The sequence below is a fragment of the Misgurnus anguillicaudatus genome, chromosome 12 (assembly GCF_027580225.2).
Source record: "Misgurnus anguillicaudatus chromosome 12, ASM2758022v2, whole genome shotgun sequence".
NCBI classification, from domain to species: domain Eukaryota; kingdom Metazoa; phylum Chordata; class Actinopteri; order Cypriniformes; family Cobitidae; genus Misgurnus; species Misgurnus anguillicaudatus.
This window is the reverse complement of record NC_073348.2, coordinates 26957306-26978042: the sequence shown is the minus strand read 5'-3', so window position 1 is coordinate 26978042 and position 20737 is coordinate 26957306. Positions and strand designations below refer to the sequence as shown.

The 20737-nt window shown below is 36.8% G+C and overlaps 1 protein-coding gene across 6 annotated transcripts in view; it reads left to right on the top strand.

Annotated features, from left to right (window-relative positions):
• grik1a (glutamate receptor, ionotropic, kainate 1a) overlaps positions 1-12284 on the top strand; it is a 66765-nt gene extending 54481 nt beyond the window's left edge. For 2 of the 6 annotated variants that reach the window (XM_055208502.2, XM_055208505.2), the window contains 4 exons: positions 2115-2332; positions 3264-3489; positions 4666-4916; positions 9536-12284. In XM_055208502.2, coding sequence (XP_055064477.2) covers positions 2115-2332; positions 3264-3489; positions 4666-4916; positions 9536-9688 — 848 coding nt within the window. In that variant the 3' untranslated portion in view covers positions 9689-12284. Of the gene's footprint in view, positions 1-2114; positions 2333-3263; positions 3490-4665; positions 4917-7659; positions 8271-9535 lie in introns of those variants that run through there. The other 4 variants (XM_055208503.2, XM_055208507.2, XM_055208504.2 and 1 more) reach the window with 3 other exon arrangements.
• Positions 12285-20737: the final 8453 nt, after the last annotated feature.

Sequence of the window (20737 nt, the reverse complement as noted above, 5' to 3'; positions counted from 1 at the left end):
ATCAGTTGCGCTTTACATTGCAGTTGAATGGACAAGCATACATATGCGCACACACTCGCAGTTTGAATTTGTGCTATCGTTTCCCACCAACCTGACCTGCGTTGCGTGTTCATGCATAAATGACAATCAGTGGCTCTTCAGGATCATAAATCAGTATCAGTGGTCTGTCTTTTAAACTAAAAAATTACCAGATAATAATGAATCAAGGAAACTCCCCACTCATATATCTTAATAGCTCACACAGTTTATTACAATGGTGACAATGCTTTCCAGTTACACTAAAGATCATTCAAGGCTAGAGGATTCCAGCTGTTGTTAGATAATGACAAATATAAAGTTCAGGTGATGGTTTCGCCCTCTCCCCTCATCTTTAGAAGAGCAAAAAAAAATTTCTTTTCGACAAGGTATTTGTTTCAGATTTTAGTTTATTCACTAGCTAACATACAGAGACTAAAAGTTAACTTCTGGCCAGGTAGCTGTGGCATTGTGTGCGTGTGTCCGATAAAACAAAGATTAAAATAAAAAACCGTAATAGTCCACTTGTGTCCATTGCATCCAGACTTTGCCCACCTTAAATTATTTCTGTCTTAGCGGGAAACCTAAAGTGCCCTTTTTTAATGATCTTAGCGCATTGTTTAAAGCGCACGACGCACAGTCAATGGTGTGTCCGAATCCACTTTTGCTAATTTAATAACGGGAAAAATGGTTGGTGCGCCAAGCACACAGTCTAAAAGGGTTGTTCCTATTCTCGTAATGAGTAATGGGTGTGTTTTTGGCGTAACAATGCAATATTTACATTTGTTTAAAATAAAACATTTCATTACTTACCAGGCAACAGGGGAAGCAGCTCTAACGTCTCGTAATCGGTCCTCATTTCTGTCCAAGAGACTCAATAATAATATTTTACATTTTAATCCTTTAATTTTTCATATTTAAAAAAGTTTATGTGCTGCTGCGCATCCATGTGTGTGATAAGCAAGCGGGATTTGTCGTCCCGTTTATAGGCGCATATTACTAACGCACTCATTATTATTGCGCCATTAACCTTACTGTGGGTTCACACCAGATGCGTGTGAGCTTGAACATTTTGAGTCTACTTGTTTCATTCGCGCGTGAAAGCGGCGCGTGAAATTCTAGTCATTGAGACATTCACGCAGAAATTTGCGTCATGGGAGGGGCTTCTGTGACTCCGCTCACTTCCTGTAATCACATCACTACTAGAGCAAGCCCCCGATTGGTTAACGCGTCATGTCATTCGCGCCACGAGACCTCCAGACGCACGTCAACTCCTCTTTACATTGACTAAACATTGAAATCACTCGCGCTTGATGCCTCTACCGCTGCTGGTGTGAACGCAGCATTAGACTCAAAATAGCAATGCACCAACAATGCGCCTGAACACACCTCGTTTTCAGCCCAGAACGCAAAATTGGGTGCATTTGCTATTTAAACAAGGTGGTGCTAAACGTGTAAATGATAATTATGCCGGGTTCAAACTAACAAGAGACACTTGCGCCGAGCATTACACTGCATTGCGTGGTGTGTAAGATAGGCCTCAATACAGTATATATAGGGGCGGTTCACATTTCACGTCTAAAACCCCATGGAAAACGCGACCATTAATTGGTTCTTGTCACATGACCTGCGGCATTTTGAAAAGTTGAAATGTTTTTGTTTTTCAATGCGGTGCGGACGATCCTGGAAAAAATTAGCGCGCTGCACCGCGTGCACGTTGCTTCCATTATGAGCGCGCATACTGCGCACCTACATTTGAAATAATGAACTTGAGCGCCCCTTAAAGAATTGCCCCTTAAAGTACATTTTATCAGTCCATGCCCTTTGTGTGAGTCAAACCCATAACCTTGCCATTGCTATGGTTTTTTACTTACATGAAGACTTAAGGTCAACTGTGTAGATTTTTAGCGGCATTTTAAATGCAATGACTTGCACCTTTAGCCCCATGTTGATCAGTTGACATTTTTATGTATGCTGTATTGCATTATGACACTTTTGCAATCTAGCTTTTTATTTAGACTTGGTTACAGTTTCTGTATAAAGACTTAAACAGCAGTGAACTACTACTATTTATGATACTCTGAATACGTGTTTGATAGGATCTGAACTGATGCCCAAAGCACTGTCCACCAGAATCGTGGGAGGGATTTGGTGGTTCTTCACTTTAATCATCATATCTTCCTACACGGCCAACCTGGCTGCTTTCCTCACAGTGGAGAGAATGGACTCCCCCATCGACTCTGCAGACGATTTGGCCAAGCAGACCAGAATCGAATACGGAGCAGTAAGAGATGGATCCACAATGACTTTCTTTAAGGTAACTGAATCGATTCGCCCCAGCGCTTCAACAAAACTATTAAAATATACAGCAGAAGCGGGTAGCTGTAATCCAAAAACTCACAAATAGACTCAAGCAAAATATCAATTTTACAAGAGCCCCCCTTCCACATGCACACGAGACGGGGCATTTATGAGTAAATATATTGGATTTTGGCCGGAAGCTAAGAGACGATCAATCTTTTGCGTCTGTCTCATGATAAGATAAACTAATAAAATTGATTCAAAGTCACAGACGGATGATTTTTGCAGTGTGTTAACCACAATCGCAGCACATACATTTCTTTTCAGTTAGTTGTGAATTTTCAAGTTGTATTTTAACAAAAAATCACTTTCATAAGCAGACACTAGTCATTCTTAGTAAATTCTCCATTGAATTTCACAGTCACAAGCGGTTTATCTCAATGTGCAGATGGTCTTATTCTTTTCATTTTCTGATAATATCCCTGCCACAGACTCCCTTCTAATGCCTTCAATGTTTACGTCTGCAAATCCGCTCATTCACCTCCAACCGTCCAGCCATCTGAAATTCCAGGAACGCCAGTAATCCATATATTTTAATCCAATGACTTTCCTGTACACATGGGTCACACATATGCATCGTGCATTATTTAGAGACAGATACAGTAGAAAAGAGCCCAATGGGTTTTATCCACTAAGTTTGTCGGCTGTGATTACAAAACAAAGGCCTGCCAAATCAAATCAGCTGTGAGGGATTTACAGTGCCCATGCTGTCCCCTGACACACTTATTCTGAACATTTTACACCACTTTTCCCCCTAGAGTAAAAAAAGATCAGACTGAAAGCTACTTAAAGATGAGATCCGTATACGAGAAAGAAATATCGATTCAGAATCGACCTTTTAAAAGTTTAAAAAGCCAAGTCTACTTTTTGACATCTTTGCCTTTAAGAAATCCAAAATCTCAACGTACGAGAAGATGTGGGCATTCATGAGCAGCAGGAAGAACACAGCGCTGGTGAAGAATAACAAAGAAGGGATCACAAGAGTCCTGACCACTGATTATGCCCTCCTCATGGAGTCCACCAGTATAGAGTACATCACCCAGAGAAACTGTAACCTTACCCAAGTCGGAGGACTGATTGACTCTAAGGGCTACGGAGTTGGGACCCCCATAGGTAAGGACCTGCACCTTTATGCACTCTATAGAGAAAAGAGTCTTACATAATGCATGATAGATTGCTAAGCCCCTAAGCCCCTAGCAGAATAGCCTGAGGCTGAATGTGGGCCGTCCTACTCCAGTATGCACTTTTATGCACTTTGTTTCTTTTGCCAGAAAGTCATTAAAAAGTTATGGCGTAATCGCCCTGATCCTGACCACCTTTTTGAATTGGGGATGGAGGTATGATTTTATTATAGTAAAAGCTTAGGAAAGCGGTTAATTTGTAGTAATTGTGGTTTTACTATAGTATTTTTTGTAGTAAATGGTTAATTTTCGTACTTTGTTAGAACAGGGCTCAAATGGGTGATTCTCGCGAAATTAGACTTATGAGATGTCATGAAACATTTTGATAAAGTAAATGCCAAGTAAGAGTATCACAATAAGAAGCATTCAATTATAAACATCTCTTTATGTACTATTTTGCACATAATTTCAAATGACATCATACAAACCAATTTTATTCTACATTTAAGGGGAAAAATTTCATTACCGCAATGTGTCCATGACTGGATTTGGGTTCTTTGACATGGAAATATTTAGAATAAAAATAAATAAAAAAAGCTTCAGTGATTGTTATACTATAAACATTAACAGTAAAGAAACATGTGGTGTTTGGTGATCATGGTAAATGTAGAGACAATAATAAGGAATATAAATGTGTCAAAAAAAATCTCATCCTCCGCAACATTTTTCAATAATTGTTTAAGCCTTCAAGGAACTAACATTTTTAAAAAATTGTTGGAAGGGACATAATTGACTGTGACACTCAAGATGGCTACCAGGTAAGCATTTCTTTATTTCTCTCCAGATAAAAGTTGAAATTTTGTTTCAAACGTTTTAGTTCTCATTACCGAAACATGAGTTTGTAAATGCATATATTTAATGTAATAGCATGTTGCGGTAATGATAATTTTAGTAAATATTCTATAGGAAATATTTTTTAAATCCTCTAAAAATAATGATTAAAGTAAGTTTAGACCTTAATCTTATATGTGCAAAAAAATGGCTTCAAGGGCTATTTAAAAATTCTGATGCTGGACACCTTCTAAATCTGGATTTCGTGAGAATCACCCAAATGGTTTTCCCAGAACAGCATCAAACATCACCAGCCTTTACATCTGATCCCATGCAGGCTCGCCCTACCGAGACAGGGTGACCATCGCCATCCTACAGCTACAGGAGGAAGGAAAGCTGCACATGATGAAGGAGAAATGGTGGAGAGGTAATGGATGCCCTGAGGAGGACAACAAAGAGGCTAGTGCCCTGGGTGTGGAGAACATCGGAGGGATCTTCATCGTCCTGGCCGCTGGTCTTGTGCTGTCTGTGTTCGTGGCCATTGGAGAGTTTGTCTACAAGTCACGCAAAAACAGCGACATTGAAGAGGTGAGTGACGGGCTGAATGAGACGCCCTACGGGATCTCAGTCATGCAGGTGCTAATTATACCGTTTAACAGCGGAAATGAGCCATGTAAATGCAAGTCTTGCAGGAGTTTTGGCAGATGCCTGCTGGTCAGGAACATGTTTTCGATATGCAATCCCTGTTTATCATACAATTTTTTCGAAATTATTTTGGTTAGCTTACTTGTTTTGCATGCATGTTTGTGACCAGAATAATTAAGCATATTTTGCATTGTTGGGTTTTTTTTTTTTGGTTGCATGTGCACGTCTTATTTTACTGTATTTGTTACAGAATATTCACGTTTTTGACATCAGTGTTAATTCCAACAATGACATTACAAACAAAAAGTTTTTATTTGGTCAAAAACTTTTGATGAAAAAACAATATTAATGATTTGGGAATGTCTTATATGTCTTATTAATAAAATGTCTTATTTTTCAAGGTCCATAGAACGTGCCTGTGAAGTTTCAGGTCCAAATACCATATAGATCATTTATTATAAAACAACCCGTTCTGGTTCTTCATTCTGATTGGTTGAAACTCATTCCAAGCCGTGATAAAATACCCCGGTAACCCCACGGTTCAGACCGCATTACATAAGTATCACTGCACCAATGTTGCTGCGTAGGCTTACTGATTTATGAAAATAAACACCAAAGTCTTTAATCATATTTTTAATTTGTCTACAATTGCACAATTAATGGCGATATCCAGATAAATGTCAATAAATATTGTTGAGTCATCTCGTCAATAAAGAGAAAACGCTTTCCTGAGTAGTTTATTCCTTAAATTCATAGGTCCGCTATATACACTAAATGGTGATCTTACTCAACTTAAACACTGACGCATTCACTTAACACTAAAAACATTGTGTAAGTTTTGATGGCTCTAATCTGATCTCACAAAAGTTGTTCACAAAAATTGAATTATTTTACCTGAAACTTCAGAGGTGATAAGAGAACAAATAAAGGTAGGATGAAACTTTTTTTTTTAAGCTGAGCGTCTGTTCTTTCATTTGATATTTTATGTTTGTTTAAAGAAGAAAATTTTTATGAAAGGCCTTCAACTAAAACTGGGTGGCAACTTAAAAAAAAAAACGCTGACAGGGAAAGAGTTAAAGTTAAGCATGCTTTCACGCATTTGATTATCACTTCAACAGTTGCACGATATAAATGTTAAGGTATATTTTAGATGAATGTTGATTTATAAAGTAAACACCACAGTCTTTAATCATATTTTCATTGTGTCTTTGCTGCGTCTGTGTTGGTTGGGAACTGCACTCTGTTGCAGCCACGCTTGATTCTGAGGAACTACTTCGTTTGGCGGAAGAGTAATATCTGTACTAATATAATTACAACTTATTTGTGTTTTATTTTATGAAATCCTGCTAACGTTATGCATATGAAGTAACCGTTTTATAAAAGCAATAAGCCCCGCAAAGCAGTGGGGTTACAGTGGGGTTACTCTGCTTCGCGTCGTGCCTAACAACGCCCCTTAGCTGTTATAAAATGCACTGGTTACCCACTGCTTCTTGGGGCTTATTGCTTTATTATACCATGCTTAAAAAAGGCCGGTTCGCTGCTTTCCTCATGTTTGCTGTTATCTTTACCGAAAACATACATAGTTTTTAATTCATTCCCTGCCAGCCTTTTTTTTTTTTTTTAAAGTTGCCCGCCTGCATTTTTTGTGATTTTCACAAAACTTTCACAAAATACCTTCCAGGAAAATTTTCTTCTAAAAATATATAAACATACAGATATATCGGATGAAGGAACAAACCCTCTGCTTTCAAACAAACAAAAAACAAACAAACAAACGGGGAAAAAACGTTTCATCCTATCTATATTTTATAAACTCTTAAATATGGCTATTTTTCTTCAAAAATAATTTTTTTAGCAAAAAGCCGAAATAATTGCATTTTTGTGAAGGAATTTTGTTAGAGGTCAAATTCAGAACGATTATCAAAACATACACAGAGTTTAAAATTAGTAAATATTTTTTTTGCTTCAGTTTTTTATAAATTGGGTAAGTGTGCCATCTAGTGGATAATCGCTGTTTTACAGATTAACATAGAAACTCACCGGGAACACGTTTTTTCATGAAAATGTTTTCTCTTAATTGACGAGATAACTTGTCAATGGCGGGGAAAGAGTTAATAAGACGCTCACTTTACTTCATTGTTCATAATTAACTAATGTAAAGAAGGTTTAAAATAGAAATTATGACCTAACTGTGGTCTTTGGATGGTTGTGGGTGGGGCCTGTGCAAAGTGACATCACTTTGGTTAGAAAACACTAAACACTTTCCAGGGTTTTACAGGGATTTAAATAAAAGGAGTGGGCAGATTTTTATCATTACAGAGTGGTTGTGTACACACACAATTATGTTAAAACAGTATATAAAAGTAAATTTTTCATATTAGGTGACTTTAAAATGAATGAATAGAATTTTGAAACAAACAATGCAATTGAAAATCTGCAATATTTAATTATTTTTGTCAAAAAACATTATATGCTATTTTTATTATTTTTAAATAAAAAAGAGCATAAAAATTAAATTGCACGAGTAAAATGATTTTAAAATATTAACTCCACTTAAAGGACAATTTTCCTTTATCACAGCATCTAATATACACTATATATAACATTAACACTGGATCATTTGCATGTCACTGATCTCATCTTTTGTTTTTCTGTTTTATTTTTATCATTGATCTGCATGCGCAAGGCTTTCTGCTTCTTTTACGGAGTCCAATCCCAGCAGCTGGAGAGGAGCGATTCCATCTCCTCCACTGGCACCTCCTTATCAACAGATTTAGAGAGCGGGCGGCTCCTCGGGGATGACATATGTTCCTCACATTAGCCACTCACAAGCTCATATCTGTAAGGGCTGCCTGTCATTCAAAAGGCCAAAATAAACTCCCTCATTCGGCACCAACTGGTTACTTTCGAACCGCCTTCCCAAACCCTCGACCTCAATCCCATGCCCATACGACTGAGAAATTAAGTATGGTTTTCAGGGAGAAGAGAAACACATTTCTTTCTCACCCTGTGTGCAAACAGATAAGAAATATAGTGCACACAGAAACTTTATTGCTATTTGAGGCTAAATTTAAGTGTAAATTTATATAGTTGATGTCCTAAATTGACCTCTTATGATCTTAAAAGTTTAGACCACGTGGTGAGGATATGTAGGCATATGTGTATAATGATCTATTCAGTGGTGGCCAGTGACTTCTTTTTTTGAGGGCGCTCGATGCGAAGTTCGTCACAACATGTATGTAGCCCATCATGTGTGTGTTCGTAATTTCAAAATATGTGTTCTGTGCGTCGAGTGATGTGCATCACGTGTCTTGTCGAGGTGGGTGCCTGCTGCGGATGCATCTAAAGGGTTCATGATGGAGGAGACGCTCGCGTTGCCAGATACTCACATAATCTCATGCGCAATCACAGTTTACTGTTAAGGGAGTGTCTTGCATGTATTTTGTGAACGTGAGCGTCTCTTTTATCATACACAATTTTCACATGTGTGCAGCAGGCGCTTGTTTTGGCAAGGCACGTGATGCACATGGTACACACGACGCAACAAGCACATATTTTGAAAACACAAGCAACACACATGACACACCGAACACATATTTTGAATTTGCGCCCCTCGGGTGAGCAGTCACGAGCCGCCACTGCTATTTTGTATCTATTTTCAATAAAACATACATATGGTAGCTCATAGGTACAAATCTGTACCTAAATGGCACATATTGGGACCTTATTAAAGGGTGCCGTCCCAGTGACAGCTTTTGTACCATTTTTTCATCATGACCTTGGCATATCTAGCACCCTGCTTTACCAGTTGCGCTTCAGGAAAGCCTGGCATTACAGTAAGTACGAAAGAAACACTGATATCAGTCTCTTAAATGTCATTAACCTTCACATGCTGTATTTGGCATTGAGATGAAAAGGAAAGTTTTCATAATGACTTGATCAGCGGCCCTTATAAAGAAAGTACAGTTAAAAGCCCAAGTTAATAAGCTCAGTGGATGACTATAATAAGCCAGGAGTTTATTCACTGCACACTGTGAAAGTGTGCTTATCTGTCTCCCACCTCCCCCAGTGACAGTTTTTGTGCAGCGTTTGTCCAAATGCCTTAAGCTGTATTTAAACATCCATCTCATAATAAACAGTGTCAATTGTAATGCATTTGCAATATCATTCTGGTGCCTAGATAATGCTGGGGGTCCCACGCAAGACCTCCATACACCTCCACCCCATCTGTATATATTATTCTGGTGTGCGTGTGGATATGGCTCGGGGCTGCTTTGGCCTCACACATGGCATCTGTACATTGCCACGAGTCAAATAAGTGATTAGATATGAGAATCAAGTCTATGGGATGTTTTCTGTTTATCTGATGCATATTTGTCTGCCATGATTCTCAGTAAAAACATAAAACTTAATAGATTGACTGCCTTATAGTGCAGTACAGATATCAAGCCAATGCATGCAGTCGAATGTGTGATGCGTACCGGACAGCATTAGGTCGTGCTAGCCACGAGCGCATGTGTGTGTGGAGTCTCACGCAAGCCCTCGTGTTCTTTTTTTGACAGTGTGTCTCTTTCAGTGCTGTGATGGAAGACCTGGGCAAATCCCTCAGGTGCCAAAAGGCATTGAGGAAGAGAGGCAGACACCGAGAAAAAGCAGGCCTGTCTGGAGTCTTATGTAACTCTAAACGCATCCTGAGGAGAGAGACAGTGACTTAGATCTGCCTCTAACAGCCACACGGGAGGCAGCTCTGCTTTGGCATACCTGTCATTGAAATGAATTTCCAAGGACATTTTTCCGTCGGATTTCTTGTTTTAAGTCTGTTTTACTGAACAGCGCTTTGTCTTGTTTTCTTGAAAAATATTTAAATATTGAGTTTGGTTTAACCGAGGAGACAGATAACATGAGATATTTTACGAGTTGGCTAATTCGTATCAATTCATACGAAGTTAATCGTGCAAAATTGTACGATTGTCATAAAAAAAACAACGAAACCCAACCCCTAACCCCAAAGTCACAGGGTTCAAGGCAAATCAGACCAAAACTTACGAATGTGGTCGTATATGAATCGGGGTTCCCATGGGTCCTTGAAATCCTTGAAAGTTTGTGAATCCGGGGGAAAAAATTCAAGGCCCTGGGAAGTTTTTGAAAATATACATACATAGATACAGGTCATTGAAAGTGCTTGAATCATTTTATGCGAGAAGTTTTCTGGGAAAAAAATCCATATTATCATATTATATTACTGTGTAGTGTAGGATAATTAAAATTCTAGACTTTTTAAGCACACATACTAAACTGTTTGCTTTAAATGCTTTTATCTTCTGTATGCAAATGTTGATTCATACCAAAATGCTTTTTTGCATAGTTGTGTTTGACACATGAAAACGTCTTGGGTTACGTATGTAACTGTTGTTCCCTTAGAAGGGAACGAGGCGCTGCGTCTCCCTTCCCATACTTCCTGCGTCCCTGTAACACCGTTTTTGGCAATATTTCAGATAGCAATACACTTCCTGGCTCCTGCGTCACCCTGTCTTTGTCATTAAGCCTCACCATTGGTTGATATACGGGTGATTCTCACGAAACCATTGAAACACCACGGCACTAATGATTTTAGCTTTAAAATGTGTAATATAGTAACATTAAAAAGCATCAGAATTAACACAATATTGTGTTCTACCTTGCACAATGTGTGATTTCAACATAAGAATTTATAATTGTAAATTTTATCTCATTTTCTGCTGAAATTCTCATTACCGCAATGTGTTTGAACACGCGTTATGTTGTAATTTAATCAAATTAACACAAAAATATTAGGAAAAAAATAAATGGATGTTTTGCTAGACTACTTTAGATGACAGAAAAAATATTTACTGAATATTCATGTATAATAATAATGAAGAAAAATTAGGAAAATTATGTGTCCATGCCTGATGTTCTCATCCTCCGCAACACTTTTTGAGAACAGTTTAAGCACACATACAGAATTTAAATAAAGTTTGATTTTGAGTGACCAAGCACATGGACCAGTTACTTCAAGATGGCTACCAGGTAAGATCATTTTTTTTACAGTTAATTTGAAATATTGTCTTGTCAGAATGCTTAAACGACATTTTGATTATCATTACCGCAACAGATGCTTATTAAATGTTAATTTAATTAATAGAAGCATAATACTTTGATTTTAAATGCATGTGCAGAATCTCCAAATTATGTTCTTTCAGGTTTGTCATGTCATTTTGAAAATATGTCAGTGTTGATGTTTTCTGACTGTTGCGGTAATGAGATTTTTTAGGACTCGTTTTTTAAATTATGTTACAAAAAGTGTTAAATGATAAGTAAAAGTTTTTAAATTAATGTTCCCATTTACTTCAGACTTTGTTTTTCAATGTCTGGTGGGAAAAAAGTAAATTTAAGCAATTTTTACATTTTCATGCTTGACATTTTTAAAACCAAGTTTTCGTGAGAATCACCCATACACATTCAGATGCATTAGCCCCTGGAGGCGTCCCCAAAGTGTCACCGCAGTGACGCATCGTGAGTTCCCTCGAAAGGGAACTGTAACAATGTATCTTAACACAATGTAATCCCCACATTTAGTACTTGAATTTGAGAGTATTGGACCTGGAAAGTCCTTGAAAGGTCCTTGAATTTGAACTTAGGTGTGGGAACCCTGATGAATTAATACGAATTAGCCAACTCGTAAAATATGTAAGAATTCTCTTGAAATAGCGTTGCAATTTGTACTAAATTTGTTAGATTTTTTTGTAAAATGCAGCTACAAAGTTTTGCTATTCAATTAAATGCACACTCGAAAAACGGACGGTGCTAAATAGCACTAAAATGGAACCATTTTAAGTGCCATAAGTACCTGTGTGGCACCGGTGTGGAACCATGTGTGGTGCTATAGTGGTGCTGTATGACCCCCGTATGGTTCTTCATGGATGCTTCATAGGTGCTATAAAGCACTTAAAATGGTTACGAGCTTTTGGTGCTATTTAGCACCATTTGTTTATCTTGTTTTAAAAATGTTTAGATATTTTATTTTCAGGAAAAAAATACAAAGCAATTGATAAAGAAAATGCTGTGTGAGTTGGGTTTATTTTTTTGTTTTATGTCAAATGTACACAAGTCTTGGTAATATCTTGTATTATTTATAAAAAAAAAATTTTTTTTTTGAAAAATGAAAGAATTTATTTTGAGATATATTTATTACCTTATAAGAGCACATTACGTTGTACTGAATATGGTAGCATTTTCTTGTGCTGTCCTTGATTACAAAATATAAATAAAAAGCTTAAATATTTTACACTAGCTCTGTTAGTGCTTATTTTTTTCTTCCAGCATTTGTTTAAATTTTTTTTTTGCCTAGACATCTGGGATGCTTAGATGGCTATTAGACATTTTTAAAGGCAAAATTGCTTAATGGGTTCATTTATCTGTGAGGCATGACTGTTTAAACATTACTTTTGTCTCATTTTGACCCTAACAATTCAAGACATTCTGTCTACTACGCACAAACCATAAGCCTCAAGGGACCGACCAAAGTATTTTGGCTCAGACTGAGGCACCATCAAATCGAGGTTAAAGGTCAGCATCTGCTTCAAGATCTACCTACTCCATGACCCAGATAAATTGCTCTTTGGATTAAATGCCTCAGAAATACATCAGACATGTCTTAGTGGGAGACAGAAAATGCACCAAAAATCATTCTGAGATCTTCCTAATCAGATTTTTGTGTTATGAATAGATTTCAAAATAACTCATTTCCCAAAATAAATATACGAGCAAATGGCCTATGTTGGTTTCCTCTTGAGCTTTATGTAAATCAGATTATACATACAGTAGAGTCCAAAGCTCTGAGACCACTAATGAAATTTGGAAAACAATGTTTTGGTTTCAAACAATGTCTTGGTATTTTTAATGTCCGTATTTGGACTAAATCTGGGGTAGGCAGATTTTATTTTGAGAATGTTCCAAAAAACATCTTGTGTCCTTAGTAAAAGACAAATATGAACATTATAAAAAGTTATCTCATTTGATAAGTGACATAAAATTGTGTTTTATTTTGTTTTAAAAGGGACATTTCACAAGACTTTTTAAAGATTTCAAATGAATATTTGGTGTCTCGAGTATGTATGTAAAGTTTTAGCTCAAAATATCATATAGATGATTTATTATAGCATGCTAAAATTGCCACTTTGTAGGTGTGAGCAAAAATGTGTCGTTTTTGGCTGTGTCTATTAAATGCAAATAAGCTGATCTCTGCACTAAATGGCAGTGCCGTGGTTGGATAGGGCAGATTAAGGGGCGGTATTATCCCTTTCTGACATCACAGGGGGAGACAAATTTTTCACATGCTTGCAGAGAATGATTTACCACAACTAAGTTACTTGGAGGATCTTTTTCACATTTTCTAGGTTGATAGAAGCACTGGGGACCAAATTATAGCACTTAACCCTAATAAGTCTCTTGGGGTCAATCTTACTCCCAAGCCACTTTTCTTTAGTTAAAAAACATGGTTCCCTTCATCTCATGAAATAAGATTTTGTGACTTTTCTAGACAATCTGTCAATATTCATATAAAAAAAAACTTGGGCTTGATTCGGCCTTTCTAAAGATGTGTAAAAAAATTACCAAAAGAGGCCCTTTGGGGGTAAAAATGACCCCAAATTGAAAATGAGTGGGAAATGCAAAAATTTTTTGTCATTAAAAATAATCTAGAATAAATCTGAAAATTTAAACACAGAAAAGTAGGGCTGGTACTAGAGCACAAATGCAACATAGAAAAGACATGCTCACACAAACACACAAAGGTATGACTGCCACAGAGAGCATTTTTTACAGAATTTGGCAAAAAACAGATGCAAAACAAAGATGTAAATTGGTGTGCTCTAATGCGCACACACACAGACTCACACACACACACACACACAAAGTCAAAGTAAAACTTGCACATACATAAAGACACACACACACACACACATAAAGACACAAACCCACATGCACGCGCACACACACAGACACACACACTTAAATTGTCAAATTTTTGTGGCATTTTGTAAAAACAGACATTTTAAAATGCATCAAAAACTACAAAGAATTCTACTATTTGAAATAATATATATATTTTAATGTCCTTTCTAATTTTTATATATACATAAATTCACAAAATGTTTCACTAAAGTAGTGATTTGAGCAGTTGGCCACATCCAGCAAAATGAATGGTTCTCTATGGGCCTCTGCTTATTTCCTAAACTGTAATTCGTTTATGTTTTTTTCTAAACACCAGATGACCAAATTTAACACATAACACCTATATCAATATCTAAAAACAATTTAAATCAAATTTAATAATTTGTGATATTTTACAGCAAGCTAATGGTGTAGTTGAGGACTTTAGGGGTAAACAGGTACAAAAGTACTTCCTATCTCCCAAAACACAGCAGTAATGTATAGATGGGAAGTAAATAAAAAAATTATATATTATTTGTATCATTAAAAATGTACATATTTTTGTAATCACTCTTTTAATTTCTGGGGTCATTACCCCCAAGGAACTCTAACGTATGCAGGAATATAGGGGCTTATGAGGGTTAAACATAGAAGATTTTCATAATATTTCCCTTTTAACAGTTCTGTGTACTTCCAGGTTTATGACCTGATTTTCAATGTGGATCTCACAATATATAAGCCCCCAATCCTAAATAGCATATGCAGTTTCTAGCAAAATTTTGGCTTTAGGGAAATTTTGAAATGAAAGATGTTTTATAGTGCTGTGAGTCCAATGTGTGTATTTTCGAGGAGAAACTCACAAGCTATTAACAAACAATACATAAATCACAGTGTTTCAGTCGAGCTGAAAGTCATTTACACACACTGTAGATATAAAGATTCAAATTGCTCAAAGCTGTTCGGGCCTAGCCGTCTTATTTAAAGCCTTAAAAGATCATTGAACAAGTGAGAGCCATTGAAAACAACTTTACTTTTAGTGCTTGCATTAAAACCGGATGATATAATGTATATTAAAATGTTTTTATCACAAATTTCATCATTTTTATTATTTGGGTGAACGATTTCTTTAACCTCATATTTGGTTTGCTTTCAGAAGTGCAGTATCCTTCCAAATCCGAGATGCAACTTTTGTTCCCATTTATCATTTAATACCATTTTATGGTCATTAAAATGAACTTCAATGAGAGATCACACTCCAATGATGCCCACAAAAGCGTAAGCAACAAACCTTTGCTGTCGAACATCTAAAAAAAACATATGCTGAAAGCTGGTGTGTTGTGTCGCAGCATAAGATGTCCATTAAAGCCCTTATAATGCACTGTACTAATGGCCACAGCATACACACACACAACCTAAGCCATTCAGCTGTGATAGATCCATTCTGTGTATGCGTGTGAATATAAACTTAAAATGAAGGCTGCAGGTGCAGGGACTCTCAAATGAACGAGAAAAACTCTCAAGAGGTGATTTAACCACTGAGGGCTACCTAGATAAGGCCAATTACTCCATTAGACCTAATGACCATCCACTTATGCCAAATAATAATCACCTTTGTGAGAGAGATAAGTCCATGTGCTGGACCAGTTAATGGTCCTTGCATTATGAGAGATCGTCACATGCTGTAACTGAAAGAAAATGATATTCGAACAGTTCCTGTTTTTGTGGCTTTTATTGGGTTCACTTCAAAACTCAGATGTTGTCATCATTTAGCATATATTCACTTGTATGTGTCCAAAACCACAAAAAGGCCACATAAAGAAAGAAATATTTTTTGTACCAAATGAAAGTACAGTAACCAGGTGCTACATATGGAGATGTTATCTGCTAAACGTTTTTTACTTTGCAGTGGCTCTCGAATCTCATGCAGAGTTAAGCAAAAACAGCAAATTATTCAAAATTGGCTCCTCTAGAAATCTTGCATCAAAAGACTCTTTCACATTTTTTACTTTCAGCCTTTTCTTTTTAGTTTTTCACACTTAAAAGGCTGATTTGTATATGTTTGGGTTGGAAATGGACATTTAGGGTAATTTAAAAAAGTGGCGGCCGGTGACTTTTCTTTCCGAAGGCGCTCAATGCAAAGTTCGTCACATCATGTATGTAGGCCATCATGTGTGTGGTTCGTAATTTCAAAATATGTGTCACCGAGTGATCCTTTGTGCATCACGTTTTTTCAAAATAAGTGCCTGCTGCAGATGCGTTTAAAGGGTTTATGATAAAAAGACGCCCGCGCTTGCCAGATACTCGCATAATCTCATGCATAATCAGAGTTTACGGTTAAGGGAGTGTCTACACTGCAAAAAATTATTTTCTTACTTAGTATTTTTGTCTTGTTTTCAATAGAAATATCAAAAAATTCTTAAATTAAGATGTTTTTTTCTTGATAAGCAAAACGACCTAAGTAAATAAGTCTAGTTTTAAGACAAATAATATACAATTTAAGTGAAATTGTCCTTAAAACAAGCAAAATTATCTGCCAATGGGGTGAGAAAAAAAATTGTAAAATAAGATTTATTTTTTCTTAAACACTTAATTCAAGTAAAATTTTCTCACCCAATTGGCAGATATTTTTGCTTTTTTTTAAGCATAAATTCACTTAAATTGTATATTTATTGTCTAAAAACTAGTATTATTTTCTTGGGTCATTTTGCTCATCAAGAAAATACATCTTGATTTAAGAATTTTTAGATATTTTTTACTTCGCAGTGGCTCTCAAATCTCATGCAAAGTTAAGCAAAAACAGCAAATTATTCAAAATTGGCTCCTTTAGAAATCTTGCATCAAAAGACTCTTTCACATTTTTTTACTTTCAGCCTTTTCTTTTTAGTTTTTCACACTTAAAAGGCTGATTTGTTATGTTCGGGTTGGAAATGGACATTTAGGGTAATTTAAAAAAGTGGCGGCCGGTGACTTCTTTTTTCGAAGGCGCTCAATGCGACGTTTGTCACTACATGTATGTAGCTCGTCATGTGTGTGGTTCGTCATTTCAAAATATGTGTCTTCGAGTGATCCTTTGTGCATTACATGTTTTGTCAAAATAAGTGCCTGCTGCAGATGCGTCTAAAGGGTTTATGATAAAAGAGACGCTTGCGTTTGCCAGATACTCTCATAATCTCATGCATAATCAGAGTTTACTATTAAGGGAGTGTCTAGCGTGTATTTTGTGAACGTGAGCGTCTCTTTTATCATAAACGCTTTTGACGCGTCTGCAGCAGGCACTTATTTTGACAAAACACGTGATGCACATGGTTCACACATGATGCAACAAACACATATTTTGAAAACACAAGCAACACACATGACACTCCAAACACACATTTTGAATTTGCGCCCCTCGGATGAGCAGTCACAAGCCGCCACTGATTTAAACCAACTGATGGGTTTGTCCATATTTCACTCAATTATGGATTGAAACAACACATCATTTCTAAAAGTATAGCTCTGTAACGCCTGGTCTCTGTTAATTTTTTAGTTTACAATAAGGTTATATTTTGTATTTCTCTTTAAATCTCAGGACTGTGCCTTTAATCTTTAAGTCCAGACTCGAGCAAAATCAAGCTAGGTTAGAGGAATGAGGTGAGTAAGAACAAATGGTCCATTGTTATCTAACTAACTAACTAACCTTTAGATATTTAGTATCCTGGGTGATGTGAAATTATTGCTTCACTCATGAGCTAGGACTTTCAGGAGATTGAAGATCTGCTTCACTGGATCGGGTTCATAATGGCCATTTTTGTGGAGTCAGTGATGCGACACAGACAGTTTTGCGCAGCGTGCGATTGAGGTGACGTTTTGAAAGAGAAAAATATAGAGAAAATTAAAAAAAATCTCAGCCCGTTCACGGATAGTGAATACGGAGTTTGCACTTCTTTAGGGCTTTTATCTTAATCCACACAGATGGCCTAATATTAACAGGACTGCTGAATGTGATGATGTCTACTGCCAGCTTAAGGTTTTCTCTTTTTTTTTTTTGGTTTTAGGATTTTGATTAATTCTGGGATTCGGTTTACTGTTTTCCCTGTCTCTAATCTGCTAACCCCATAACTCTTAATCAAATTTTTTTCTTTTTTTGTCCTGCTGAATACTAATCTCAGATGATGAGCTTGTGATATTCTACACATCGCGAGTCGACCTTTTCATCTGATCTTACCTGGAAATCCTTACTGGGATGCTATCTCACAACAGTTAGGAAAATGTGCGGTCCCTCAAAATTCCACTTTGAGATTTACAGGGTATAAAGAGAAGCTACTAAGCACCGAGAAAATCAATCTGTTTTACAGAGGGATGCACCTGTGGTCTTTGTTGTTTTGTTTGCTCAAGTGACATTGATATCCTACTCTGTTTTATGATTGTGTGTTATGACTCAAAATTCTGGCACAAAGCACCAGTGACCTTATTATTTTTTGCAGCAGACCAACTGCATGAAATTTAACCACAAAGCAGATTGTTCAAGATGCTTTGGCCCATACCGCAAACATGAATGGTGACCATGACTGTCTCTGGTGTCCATGCACTTTCATTTTATCGATAATAGCAGTATGGACATCCTATATAAGATATTTAATGGGCGCTTTCCCAGATAGTGTAGTCCCAGACTAAAATGCATGTTTGGACTGCCTAAATTTAAAAACACCTTGTACTGACGTATCTTAAAGGATTAGTCAATTTTCGTAAAAAAAATCCAGATAATTTACTCACCAGCATGTCGTCCAGACTGTTGATGTCTTTCTTTGTTCAGTTGAGAAGAAATTGTGTTTTTGAGGAAAACATTCCAGGATTTTTCTCATTTTAATGGACCCCAACACTTGGCAGTTTTGGTGCGGTTGAAAATTGCGGTTTCAAAGGACTCTGAACGATCTCAAGCGAGGCATAAGGGTCTTATCTAGAGAAACTAGAAATATGCACTTTTAAACCACAACTTCTCGTCTTCCTCCGGCTGTGACGAGCCAGCGTGACCTCACATAATTGCGTATGACGTGGAAAGGTCACGTGTTACATATATGAAACGCACATTTGCGGACCATTTTAAACAATAAACTGACACAAAGACATTAATTAGTATCATTCAAAATACAACGTCGGAACGGTCCTCTTTCTCCACACTTGTAAACACTGGGGCGTAGTTTCGATACGTCATTCGTGAACTCTTGATGTGATGACGAATTGCGTGAGGTCGCGCTGGCGCGTCGCAGGACTGGAGGAAGGCGAGAGGTTGTGGTTTAAAAGTGCATATTTTTTATTTTTCTTGCCAAAAATGACCATCGTTTCACTAGATAAGACCCTTATGCCTCGATTGAGATCGTTTAGAGTCCTTTAAAACTGCAATTTTAAACTGCATTAAAACTGGTACGTGTTGGGGTCCATTAAAGTCCATTAAAATGAGAAAAATCCTGTAATGTTTTCCTCAAAAAACATTATTTCTTCTTGACTGAACAAAGAAAGACATAAACATTTTGGATGACATGGTGGTGAGTAAATTATCTGAATTTTTTTTAGATTTATCCTTTAACATAAATCAGTGCCATTGTTTTGTCTCAAGATGCACACCATTATTGCTTTTTTATGTTTGTAAAAACTACTTTAATGTCTTAATATAACTAAGCCCTGGTCCTGGATTAATCTAAACCCTGTCTGGGAAACCACCCCTTAGTGTTCCATGCAAGACATACAGGTTTGTAATGCCGTAATGGTAAGTAAATTACATTTTGGATGAGCTATCCCGTTTAAAAAAAGTGATTTAGTATCTGTCCAATAATAAAGCTTACCAAGTCATTCGATTTTATACTTTGTACCAGTTTGATTAAATCATGTTTCAAAACATTTGATGTTTTATCAAGTAACTGTAAACTGATCTGTTTTCTGATAGGACGTGACATCTGGATTGTCACGTGAAGACGAATGATATCCGATAGCTGTCTGATGATGAAACCGATGAGCGTGTTAGATTAACCCAAGGGATCAAAACACAACAATGAACACACTTTTGTTTTATAGCTGACAATCAGACAGCATAGATGCATCAAAATGATGAAAAATGCCTCATGGCCTACTACAATTATTCCAGCACCCATTCCTAAATCTGTTAGAAAACAACTTGTAATGTGACGTTATTCTGCAAATTTGTCTTCAAGCTGTTCTTGTTCTGTAGACTGGAAAGTGTTTACCCATTTGGACACTACAGGTGCTGTGGTTATGAGAGTTTATCCCATCCTCCATGAGGGACGTAAACTTTGAACTGTTATGGGTGAGTGCTACCATCTGTTGGTTAAACTACATCACTGCAGAAACATAATCTTTGTACAATAATTTATAACGAAGTTTGGGCACTTTGTGCTACACACTGTCAGACAAAATGGACCGAAATTGGTACCCGGCTGTCACTGGGGCATTACTCTTTAAAATGGTCCTAATATGTACCATAGATATTTATCCGTTTGTAATATGACAGCTACGGACCACTTTTTCCGACCATGTATAATGTCAGCTACATGTATACTAATGTAATGTACAATACTGTACTAATACACTACATAAACAAAAATATTTAGACACCCCCTTAGTTCTAGAATCATTATAGGGTGAATGTACATAAAAATATTTAGGGTTCCCACACTGTAGTTAACTTCAAATTCAAGGACCTATCAAGGACTTTCCAGGTCCAATACCCTCAAATTCAAGGACTAAATGTGGGGACACATTTCAAGTGAGAGCAAGGTTACATCTTGTTACCTTTTAAGATACATTGTTACAGTTCC